Here is a 12488-nt window from a genome sequence, read left to right as displayed (position 1 = left end):
AGTATGTTCAGTCACGACGCCGCGGATATTTGAACAAGTGAGTAAGTTAAGTGTGAAATTTGGCAGTTCAAAGTAAGTGAACACAGAGAGTGGATGGAAAGATAAATGATTTCATCTGGGCGCGATCAGGACTGGGCTTCCACGGGTGCCCCGACTACAGCTACGTCACTACATATCGGAACCTCCATCGGAAAATCACGTTACACATTTGTTTCTTACTGGACTTACCCAAATGATGAAATGGACAAGGAGGGTCTCCATCTAGATCTCTTGTTCGGTGTTTTATTTCCCTATCTACAATCATATTCATCTAAGCCCAGAAATATTTGAGCTTCATGTTGTACATCCCTCATATACTTGCCGTTATCACGTGATTATATTGATGATGTAAGTTCTCTTTGGGGCCGGACGATATCACCAATAATGGCTGCAACGGGCCATCTCATTGGATCAATTTTCAGTTGAAGTTAGTCCCAAGGGTGTATACCCATTTGGTGACACGATCCACCATGACTGCACGACTACTCCATCCCGATGAATGGGAGCTTGCCTCACGGTCCTCAGTCGACTCGCAGGGGACGTTCAACATCGACGAGGCCGATTTTGAAGCCCAAGTCCCTTCTTCATCCAAATTTGGCAGACGCCAACTGCCCTGGCTATCCCGGTTTCTCTCTTCGGCATCAGCAGGTTATCGCCGCCTGAACAACCCTTCCAGACCGGCCCTCGCTGGCACACCACGACCGAGCTGTTCTCGACGTTTCTGTATTCGCCGCTGTTGCTACCTCCCCGTTGTCGCCGGCATCATCTTTGTACTCGCGCTTTTCACCTCGATACTTTTCCCATCATATACCCATCCGCCCGCGCATTACTCTACACTCCGCAAATCAGTACTCGAAAGCTCATATCCCGGACGAGGCAATCCCCGCCAAGAGAAGGTCTTTATTGCAGCAAGTCTGTATGATGGTGGTGGCAAGCTTGCTCAGGGTCAATGGGGAACACAACTCCTGGAGTTGATTGATTTGCTTGGGCCTGACAATGTGTTCCTGAGTATCTATGAGAACGATAGCGGTGATGAGGGAGAGCGCGCATTGCGCGCGTTAGAGGAGAAAGTGCAGTGCCAGAAGTCAATTGTGTCTGAAAAGCACCTGGACCTGAAGAGTTTGCCGACGGTGACCATTCCCGGTGGATCAAAGAGAATTAAGCGCATCGAATATCTGGCCCAGGCTCGGAACCGAGCACTACAACCATTGACCGACCACCCGGAGCTGAAATTCGATAAACTACTATATCTGAACGATATCCTCTTCCACCCCTCCGATGTTCCCCAGCTCTTATTCTCAACAAACGCTAACGAAGACGGTGTTGCCCAATACCGTGCAGCCTGCGCCGTAGACTTCGACAACCCCATCAAATTCTACGACACATATGCCACCCGCGATCTTGAAGGTTACAGCATGGGTCTCCCCTTCTACCCATGGTTCACTACATCCGGCAAAGGCGAGAGCCGAAGCGATGTGCTGGCCGGCAAAGACGCAGTGCGAGTGCGCAGCTGCTGGGGTGGAATGGTGGCATTTGATGCTAAATACTTCCAAAAAGGCTCGCCGCCGCCTACAACCCCCAACCCAGCGCGCTTCCGCTCCGGACACGATCTCTTCTGGGAGGCGTCCGAATGCTGTCTCATCCACGCGGACATCCAAGACCTGCCAACCAACGTCGACGAGATCACCGATACGGGTATCTATATGAACCCGTTCGTGCGGACCGCTTATGACCACCGCACCCTCTCTTGGCTGGGAATCACCCGCCGCTTCGAGGGGCTGTACGCGTTCCTCCATAACCTTGGAAACCATCTTGTCGGTCTGCCTTGGCACAATCCCCGTCGCACGGAAGTCCCCGGTCAAACTGTGCAGGAGACTGTGTGGGTTCCGGATGCTGCAAACGATGGTGGCGGCTCTTTCCGAGTTGTTAATCGGGTTGCAGGCAATGATGGCTACTGTGGTCGTCGTGGTCTTCAAGTTATTGTTGAAAACCGCAAGCCCGGGCAGAAAGGATTCGAGAGCATTCCTGTCCCTTCGATGAAGCTTTAATGTTCTGGAATCAGATATCACTCTACTCATTCTTGTTATATAGATTTGCTTATCCTTTGGTGCCTTTGGTGTATTGATAGTTTTGTTAGAGTCCTTTAGGGGCATTATATATGAATAATACGTGGACCAATGTTTATATCTCTGAGCACCTGTGGCATTGACAAAAATGCCCGCTCTTGAGACCACCATGCGAGGCTCATTCCGCGGGTAGCTACAATAGCGGAATTCTCCCATTTCCCCGCATTCCCCCGCATTTCCCCAATCTAAGGAGTATAAATAGTATGTCTAGTAATTAGGTATACTAAGACACTAGCATAAAATACCTGTGGTTTTTATCATGGCCATCATCTCAGAAGCATTGACCTTAATCTGGTCACACCTACCAGCCATCCTTGTCACTTTTGCCTTGTTTCACTTCACTCGCAATTATCTCAAACCAGGAGTAAAGTCAATTCCCGGACCATTACTGGCTAAGATAACAAACCTTTGGAGATTCATCGATGTTGCTAATGGTCGCGCAGAAGTGACCCTTTACAACCTTCACCAAAAACATGGGGACTATGTTCGACTAGGACCCAACGTGGTCAGTGTGCGGAATTTGGATGCTTTAAAAACTATATATGGCATCAATAAGGGATATCAAAAGGTGAGTTCAAGTTACAAGAAGCTAATTAACTTTTCTTGTTTAGCTAACATTCGCAAGACAAATTTCTATTGTGTTCAGCAGCAGCTTGCCAAAGGCAGACCGACGCCTACACTATTTACTACAACCGATGAAGTTTTCCATGCTGCTATTAAAAGGCCTATCTCATCAGCTTACTCAATGAGTACCCTGACCGAGTTTGAGCCTTTTGTAGATAAGACTATTCACACCTTATTTGGGAAACTAGATGAGGTTGTTGCTGAAGCAAAAGTCTGCGATATTGCTATTTGGCTACAATACTGTAAGTAGTCTCCTCCTCCCCGTGAGACAGGAGAGCTGGAGCTGATATAGCTCAAAAAGATGCATTTGATGTCATAGGAGAATTGACGTTCAGTAAGCCACTTGGGTTCCTCGAGAAAGGGGATGATATCGACGGAATCATCGTCGCATTGGAGCATATGCTCGACTATTCCGGAAAGGTTGGCATTTCGATGTATCAGATAATTAACTTCACGGCTAATGAGATTGAGAGATAGATTGGGCAAATGCCATGGCTCGACTACCTTTTCATCAAGAACCCTCTCAAGAGCCTTTTCGGAGGGGGTTCAACCGGAGCTGTGGCTCGCTTTGCTCGCGCAAGACTAGACGAACGATTGAACCAGAAAACCACGTCCCCAGTGGCCAACAAGCAAAAGGACTTTCTCGATCGTTTTTTAGAAGCAAGAAATGAGCACCCGAATATTGTGAGTGATAACCAAGTCTTCTCATACACTATCAGCAACATGAATGCTGGCTCCGACACAACGGCAATTTCTCTCCGAGCAATTCTTTATTACACCCTTAAGAACCCGCGAGCAAGTATGAAACTGCAGCAAGAGCTCACCACTGCCTTGGAAGAAAATCGGATCTCTTTACCTGTCTCATGGAAACAAAGCCAAGAGCAACTCCCTTACCTCGATGCAGTGATTAAAGAAGCACTACGTCTTCACCCGGCTGTAGGATTGATGCTTGAGCGGGTCGTGCCCGCCGAGGGGCTCCAACTTCCTGATGGTGGTCCATTTCTGCCGGCTGGGACGATAGTTGGTGCCAATCCGTGGATAGTACATCGGATTCACGTCTTTGGGGAGGATGTTGAGTCGTTTGTCCCGGAACGGTGGCTCAAGATGGATACTGAGTCTGAGACCAGTTTCCAGGACAGGAAGCAGAAGATGATGCGTGCGACATTTACTTTCGGGGCTGGATCGAGGACTTGTATAGGCAAGAATATCAGTCTGCTTGAGATATACAAGTTGATCCCGTCGCTATTTCTAAGATACAAGGTGAGAATACGGCTTTCAACCCGGGATTTGGAATCTGACACTAACTGAGGCTCCTTCAGATTGAATTCAATGATCCCAGAGCAGAATGGGAGATTGTTAATGCATGGTTTGTGAGGCAAAAGAACATGGACGTGAGGTTGACACATAACAGCGAGGCTATAGCAAGATCATGAGGTAAGACAGTGGCGTGAAGAGGGAATGTTAGGAGTTTAAAACTGACTCGAAAGAGCAATGCAATCTCCGTTTATATTTATCTACAAGGTTTTATATTGCAGATAAGAATAGCTGAAGTTACCTTGCTAGCACGCTCGAAAGTATCACAACCATTTTTTCGGTATTTAGTAGCCTGATGAACGAGATTCACCTAGAACACAATGGGACAGGTTGATGAAAGCACCAGTAGTCCCTAGAAGAGTAATAAAGAACACTATTTATTCATTAGGAGGTTGCTTCGTTCGATATCGTGAGAACGTGTCTTTCTACAGACCTGTTCTAATTGAACATGTTAAGAGTATCTGACATATATACCTGGGCCATTATATCTTGATGTCCATGGATCTTCGGACTTGGTCTTGGAATGAGAAAGGCAGTACCTAGTTATAGTAATATCCATGGTAGTATGACTGGTATGGATAGTGTGGATAGTATGGATGAAGTCGACTGCTCCTTCCCCGACTCAAGAGGCAAGAGCCGTGCCTTCCCAAATCAAACACAACCATCCTAACGCATACGCGCATCCAACCTCCCAAATGAATTGTTTTGTTTTCCTCTTCTCTTCTTCTTCTTCTTCTTCTTCTTCTCCGCCTCATCCTGATTTCTTGTTTTGTTGCATCATGGAGAAACCTAAGGTTATTGGACCTAACGGTCTTGCTCCAATCACTCTCGACAGACAGGCTGATATTCGTATCACCACCAAGGTCATCTACGACGTGATCTCCAACTGCGACATGATCAGCCTGGAGGAGAGCATGCATGCCCCTGCTGCTGTTCGCAAGCAGGCTCGCACCGATCGCCTTGCTGGCGTGCAGACAGTGTCAGCTCGCGTCAAGGCTCGTCGCTCCACCCAGCTGGAGATGAATGGCCCCGCCAAGCTCTATGATGCCTCAAAGGATATTGAGAAGGCCATGAGGGTCGAAAGGGTATGTCGCACTCTTCTCCCCATCCACACCTCGATCTTTCCCACTGCATGTTTATTTTACTCGCTTCCCTTCTCTGATCTTGTTTTATTTTTATTTTTGTTCATCGACTCCTCCAACTCCCACCACTCTCGAAAAGAACACTCGTGTCTCTTTGTTACGTTACTTATGTCTCACGCTGATATTTCATAGGACAAGAAAGCTCTTGCTTCTCGTTTGACTGACTCGCGTGTCCCCGTTGCCACTCCGAAGGATGTCCCTTCTCGTGTCACTTCTTTGCATACCCCCGACTCTCAGAAGGCCTCTGGTATTGATCCTCGTGCTGAGCCATTTGTTCCTGCTGCCGCCGCCGCCAAGGCCCGTGGACCCAAGGATGAAGTCGCTCATGCGCCTCTGAAGAGTACTATTCGCAAGGCAACTCCTGCCAAAGCTGATACCGAAAGCAAGGATGTAGACAATGACTCAATTGCTAGTTCTAAGACATCCCAGAAGGTGGAGTCCACCGGAGACAAGGAGTCCACTGGCTCTCCTAAGCAGACCAGAGGTCTTACTGCCCCCGCTGATTTCATGAAGCAATTCCGTTTGCTTCAATTGCAGAAGCAAATGGCACCCAAGGTTGCGCCTACTGGACCTGCTCGTCGAATCGTTTTCGGAAATCTTCCTGAGTGGGCGAATATCTCTAGCATCCTACAGCTTGTCTACGGTGGTGCTATCGAGCGCGTTTGGAGTGAGAACGGCGAAGTTATTGTGCAGTTTGTTGAGCAAGACGACTGCGTCAAATACCATGAGAACCACTCCGACGGCATCAAGTTGAAGGATGGTGATGACGACCTCACTATTTCCGTTACCATGCCGGAGGAGGGTCTGCCGGACAACGCCGAGCTTTCGAGCCGTGTCGAAGAGGGCGCTTCCCGTGTCCTTTGTCTCTCTGGTCTTCCAACTGGCTTTAAGTCTAGCGACAACGAGAATATCTTGGGTATTGCCGTTGACCCTGTCTGGGGTAGCAAGAGCTTTGACCATATTCTGATCAAGCAGGCTGAGGTGAGTTTAGATGCCAGTATCTCTATGCTTTTGGTCCTTACTAACTTGCCTTTTTAAGGGTGGTGTTGATGTTTACATCTTCTTCTATGACCTTCACGACGGTTGGGACTTCTTGCAATGCATCAAGGAGGGAGCGTACGACTGCATTGCCAGCTTCGAAGCTGACCCGTAGGTTACCGGTTTACAGTTCCACGCGAGATCTTTACTGACTAGTTATCCCATCAGATGCGCTCTTTCTGAGGGGTTCCACTTCATGGATGAGCCCAACTTGATGTTCTCTGCCATCTTCGCCGTGGAGTAGTTGGATATGAACTCCATATCCATCGACAGCCCCCGGCGGGGTGAATAGTCATTATGGCTATTTGATTTGATCACAGTGAAGGAAATATGGAGCTAAAAGCGAACACTTCTGAATTCAGATCTTGCTATTTGTTTTCGATGGGTCTTCAGTTAGCGGTTCTTCCTTTTGTTAGGACATGATTCTATCTAGCGTAGCCCAATCAATGAAATACAAGTTAACATTCAATCGAGGATTTTATGGGAACACAGGAGCCACCACGGATTGTAGAAACTCCTATATACGGTGTACAGCAGCTGCTACGGTAGGAGCAATCCAACATCGACATGCAGGTCAACCATGACAATGCCTGACACATAACGTTAGCCGTACAACCCTAGATCCCTACGTAGTACACGCTCGCACAACCTCAATGCCGTCTCAAGAAAATATCCGACACCAAAGGACACAATTGCGCCAAAGTATAAACGTAATAAGCCCTATTTAATTGGCCAATTGAAATTAGACTAGTCACAAACTATATCGGCATTTGTAGTGCCCCTCTTGCTTTTTCCATATTAGTGCTGATGAAATTCGACAGTGAAGAGGGATAGTGGTCGATTGGAGCTTATTGTGGGGTTTTGGGAATTTAGTGCGAATTGTAGTGCCGGGGATGTCGAACCGAGGTGGATCGCTTTAGTTTCGGGATGAACTGGTATTATAGTATTATAGTATTATAGTATTATAGTATTATAGTATTATAGTATATTAGTATATTAGTATATTAGTATATTAGTATATTAGTATAACTATTAGTAAAATATATACAGAGTACAATATACATACATTATACACCACTTTGCTGTCCTAGAATTCCAGTCCAGGCCAGTCCAACCTTTGAAACATGCATACAATTGCCCCATATGCAGTACTACTTTCGAATTTTGAGCCTTGAATTCAAGATTGGTTCCTGTGTCGCAGCTCTGTCACACAGTAGGCTGTGTCACTTCTATATTGCAGAGCTCAGTCTTGTTCTACACTTCTGCACTTCATGTTACCTAGATCGTACACCGAGTATAGAAATATGAAAAGTATAAATGTGAAAATATCCATAAATCCACAATTCGCTTGCAGCTAGGTCGTATTATACATAATGGCCGAAGTACAGTTACGCCTGAATTTTCCCTCGGAAAGCCACCGATCACAGGCTATATCACCCGTATAACATTCAATAGACTATCTAAATATCTAGATATCAAAGCCTCCGCAATTCATAGATTCTTCGTTACAGACTAGTACACATATAATATTTTTGCATTTCATATAGGCGCATTTACAACATACTCAACACGCCCAACTTACATATCGGCCCCTTATTTCGTCGCCCCACAGCCCGGAATAACACAACCGTCCAATAATGCCTAAAAACAATGAGGCTGAGACATTGGATCGGGAGTTATCTTTCTGTCAAAGAAAAAAAAAAGAAAGAAGCCATGGAAACCGCGGGAGAGTTCCCGAACTCGGACACGCTAGGGAGTGGCAGGATTGGCCCCATTTACATTCATGTTTTGTTTTTCGACGATCTCTATTTTACAATCCCAGTCACCGAACTAGAACAATAAGTAGATAAGATCAAAAAGGGGACGATAACAAAAACAAAAGCAAAGAAAGCAAATGCCGAAGCGCGACATGTCAGTTCGTTTTTTTCTTTCTTTTTTTGTCTATTAGTGCTAGAATCGTCGCCGAGAATATCAACTATTAGTACTATATATTGTACAATCTAGTATGATTCTCCTTAGACACATCTATAAATTGGTTAAATATGGAGCAACAAATCACCTTATATCAAACGACACCTCTGATTACCCCATTGAAAGCATGGCAATTGGCCCCCAAGGTATATATGGAACTGTACATAAGTACCATGAACTAACAATGCGATCCTTTAGCCTAAACCCCTAGCATGCCTATAGTCTCGGTCCTGGGAAGCTCCAATGGGAAGTACTAATCTATACAGGTACATTGCTCCGCCGTTCTTGTGTTCTTCCATGCACTGTGAACCGAAGAATGGAGATAGGAAAGAGAATATCAGTGTGTTGCAAAAATAAAATAAAAAAGTACCCACCCCGCCTCGCATCATGTAGCAGAAATGGTCGAGTTCGTACTACGGAGTAGCGAGGCCACAGAACCTGATCTTCATACTTAGTACGTATATGGAATACTTAGATGAAATATGGCGTGAAGGACTAGGATCCCACGATCGACGGATCTGATGGATTGGCCGAGCTGTGGATAACTAAGTTCTTTTCTTAGCATGATTCGGCCTGCTGTGCTGATTAGCGGGTTGTACTCTCTACTCCGTACGGAGTTCGGAATTCGAAGTAATATTCTTTTGTTCTAGTGGGAATCACACGATGGCTGTGGTCTGGTGGTCTGGTGGTCCGTGTTGCATATGTACAAATACCAAGCAGATGCTTGGTATCATATGTATGATCTATAATCTCAACGGGTCGAATCCAACGGTTATTCCGGCTATCCTTCCTGGGTTGGGAGGTCAGATGAGGCCGGGGCTGAGCCGAATATCGAAGGTGAGGAAGGACCATGTGCATTGCTCGGGATTTGGAATGCATGCCTCCAGGACAAAAAGCAAGGGTTATTGTCTGGGGATGCGGATGTGGTTGAACAATTATGCAGAGAGGGTAATCTTGGATATGCAGAGATTATGTGTGATTCGTCATACCGAATAACTGGCCAGAAAGGATTTTAATTCAAATTCAACCGAGTCTTCATAGTAATATCATGATATCTAGATCTAAATCTGAATGGTGTGACTCTCACAGTATGGATTGCTCCATACGTATTGTAGATATTATACCCAAAAAACAAACTTCCGAGGTTGAAAGGGTGTAGGAAGTGAAAGTGTAGAAAAGACAGGAACCCTGGTGGAAGATTTGGGCAACGAGAGAACATCAAAAAGACGAGCAGACCTCCCACGCTGAACAGAGGTATCTTAAATAAAGACAAAGACCGACCCACGCAAAAACAAATGACAGTAGAACAAATTGACCTCCCAAAACGAATCCCCAACACATCCCAAAACAAAGAAGAAAAAATCACCGTCGCAACGCAACATCCCCCTCCTTCCTCATCCAAGGATACCAAACATTAGTATATTCCCTAACCCCAAACTTGGGCGCCGCCCCATGGTCCCCAGCAAGCGCAGCCGAAGCCCCCTCCCTCAGGAACTCCCCATCCCGCATACGCCTCTGCTCCCGCAGGGTGGGACACTTCTTCTCCTTAATGAAGCGATAAAACTTGCACTGGATACCCTGGAAACCGCGTCTCTGACGGTCCGGGAACTGGCGATTGAAAGCCTCACGGACCTCCTTCCACTCCTGACACAGATCGACACGGTGGTACCAGATGAAGTACATTTCCTCTTCCTCGTACTTTGGACGGGGGGGACGACGACGGTCGCCGTTTGTCGAGGACGAGCTCGAGACGCTTGAGTAGCGCTCGCGAGGATGGTAAGGGTCCGGCGAAGAGGGCGCGGACAGCGAGCTTTGGTTTGTGCTCGCGCTTGCGCGGTGTGCGTTTGCGCTGTTTGTTGAGGGGCGGTAGGTGAAGAACATCTGGTGGGATTGAGAGGGGTTTACGCTGTGGTGACTGGCGTTTGTGCTGGTGCTCTGGGTTGTTGCTGTTGTTGTGCTTGAGAGTGCACCTGGGCTGGTGTTGTGGTAGGAGCGGTTGTACCAGTAGTTTGGGCTTGGGGGGAAGCTTGGTGAGGGTTGGTGGTAGCTGTGGCGGTGGGATGGTGGGATTGAGGCGTGTTGGGTTCGTGGAGAGATTTCTCCATCGCCTGGGTTGAGTAAGGCGTCGATTTTCATTTTGCTTTGACGAGCTGATGGCAGTGTTGAGTATGATTCTGTGTGTGTTGCCATGTTGGAGATCATGAGCTTGGTTTGGGTTGCCAGTACGTATGAAGTTGGCTGAAGATGGAATTTATAGAGATCAAGCTTTGGATTCCCCAGAATGCTCAGACCAGGTCTGATAATAGATGTGGGGATATAGAGGTTCTATATCAGAGAGCCAATGGACGATGTGAAGTACAGAAAGTAAGGAAGTATAATATGCCTTTGGGGTAACGGGCAAGGTTTATAGATCTCAGAACTCTAGAAAAAAAAGAAAAGACACTGGAATACAACTCGGTCTTAAATGAGAGAGGAAAAAACGGATTTCGAAAATCCAAAAAAAAAAAAAAAAAATAGTTCTCAAACTAACAGCGCTGTTGGGTGCACTGGACCGACTGCCTGGGTCTGGTTGTGTTCCTTTGGCCCCCTGTATAGTTGTGTACCGCGGATACACAAGACTTCTTGGGCTAACAGGGGTCCTTTTTTTTTTGGGAGGTTCGGTTCCACCCCCAGAGAGACTGCTATTCAAAATAATAATATATAATATATAAATATTAAAATAATAATAAAGGGAATTAAATGGACCGGTGAACCGGACTATTACTCCGTGTTCGGTGTTAGTGGAGACACCGTATGGAGGTTGATTATTATTATTATTTTCGCCACGAATTTAAGTTGATATCTTTTGATGTGGCAATGGCTTCGGTCTACTCCGATTCCTGCCTTTTTTTTATTTTTGTGTCCTTCTTTTCTTTGTATAGGAAAGTTTCGCAGCAATTTTGGCTATACCGTTGGTAGCTCCTCTAGCTTTATGACACAATCCGGACGATCTTCTATTTTTCTTTTTTCTTTTTTCTTTTTTTTGTATTGTATATTATGCAAGTTACAAAAAAAACGGGGGCCACGCGGTAACCAAAATTACAATTTACCTTTAGCCTTTTGCAATCTTAGCGCCAAGGCGAAATTTATGAATGACAAATCCCGGATTTGGTTTGTTGTAGAACCGATATCAAAAAGTAGTTACCCGAGAACATTCGAGGATAAATGGACTTTCCTAGACCAAGATAATTCATTCTCTCTGTACAGGATGCAGCCTTGCTACTGCATGAGCGGTTAAGTGATAGGCTCGATTGAGATTCAGCTTCGGGGACATATAAGTTAATATAAAAATAGAAATAAAAATAAACAGAGATGAAGAGATGAAGAAAAGAAATCGTGAGTGCATTATCTGTTTTAGTGACAGTGTTTCATTTACGCTGTCCAACGCTACTAAGTAACCCGTTGTTCATATGAGAAGTGGATAGACTAATTAATACAGTCAGGTGCTGACTGTTTTTTTATTATTATTATTATTATTATTATTGAATTTTTTTTTAACCTCTATTTCCTTTTTATTTATTTTTTCCGAGATCATAGATGTGTGGGAAGGGGGGAGGGGGAAGAGTGCAGAAATTAAAGAGACAAAAAAAAAACCAACACAAACGCGCGGCGTCTATTGGTAGACGCAAAAGTCATCTGTTGCGACGTACGCCATGGTCCTGGGATGCCGGGACGAATGAGCGCGAGGAGCTAATGCAAGCTCAATTTGGCACTGCCAACACATCTGTCTTTCGTGCCAGGCGCCTTATGAGGTAAGAGGGATGAGATCCTTAATCGTGGCACATAGTTTCCTTCTCCTCTAGCCTCTTCAGGGGGGTTTTTTTTCGGCGCTTCCGAGATTCCTACACATAATTACTTGTACCTACTGATCTCAAATCTTGACCGAGATATACCGAACCATGGATTGTTTTTTTTTTGTTCCAAACACCGGACGCGGGGGGAATTGGGGAAATCCAATAATGAGCTCCAGCGTCAACTCGGCAGCAGCCGATACAGAAAGCGGATTTCCCGCGCAGTCAACTTGCATACCTCAAATAGAATATTAAAAATCCGTGCCGATATATGTCCACTTACGGACCCGCCCCTATTTACTACATGTGATGTTACTCGCGTGAAAATTATTTTCCTCTGCGCCATTTTTACCCTCGATCTGCGCCTTGACCAGGCCGATCGTCAGTCATCTGCAGCCGCCAAC

General features: G+C 45.9%; 4 protein-coding genes across 4 annotated transcripts; 3 read left to right on the top strand and 1 right to left on the bottom strand.

Annotated features, from left to right (window-relative positions):
- Positions 1-509: 509 nt before the first annotated feature.
- On the top strand, positions 510-2087 carry N7537_008208 (glycosyltransferase family 69 protein; the record flags this gene model as incomplete). Its single annotated transcript, XM_056899263.1, has 1 exon — positions 510-2087. One exon carries the CDS (start codon positions 510-512, stop codon positions 2085-2087), a length of 1578 nt encoding a protein of 525 aa, XP_056751339.1.
- Positions 2088-2424: 337 nt separating this feature from the next.
- On the top strand, positions 2425-4222 carry N7537_008207 (cytochrome P450; the record flags this gene model as incomplete). Its single annotated transcript, XM_056899262.1, has 5 exons — positions 2425-2733; positions 2791-3031; positions 3091-3209; positions 3267-4049; positions 4109-4222. 5 exons carry the CDS (start codon positions 2425-2427, stop codon positions 4220-4222), a joined length of 1566 nt encoding a protein of 521 aa, XP_056751338.1.
- Positions 4223-4882: 660 nt separating this feature from the next.
- Positions 4883-6527, top strand: N7537_008206 (uncharacterized protein; the record flags this gene model as incomplete). The annotated part of the gene is made up of 4 exons (XM_056899261.1): positions 4883-5188; positions 5378-6226; positions 6285-6394; positions 6452-6527. 4 exons carry the CDS (start codon positions 4883-4885, stop codon positions 6525-6527), a joined length of 1341 nt encoding a protein of 446 aa, XP_056751337.1.
- A 3089-nt stretch (positions 6528-9616) lies between these two features.
- Positions 9617-10444, bottom strand: N7537_008205 (uncharacterized protein; the record flags this gene model as incomplete). Its single annotated transcript, XM_056899260.1, has 1 exon — positions 9617-10444. One exon carries the CDS (start codon positions 10442-10444, stop codon positions 9617-9619), a length of 828 nt encoding a protein of 275 aa, XP_056751336.1.
- Between the last annotated feature and the right edge of the window lie 2044 nt (positions 10445-12488).

The sequence above is a fragment of the Penicillium hordei genome (genome assembly GCF_028827395.1).
Source record: "Penicillium hordei strain IBT 12815 chromosome Unknown utg000004l_segment0_segment0, whole genome shotgun sequence".
Classification (NCBI taxonomy): Eukaryota; Fungi; Ascomycota; class Eurotiomycetes; order Eurotiales; family Aspergillaceae; genus Penicillium; species Penicillium hordei.
Note: the sequence above shows the minus strand (reverse complement) of the source record. Positions and strands in the feature narration are given on the sequence as shown.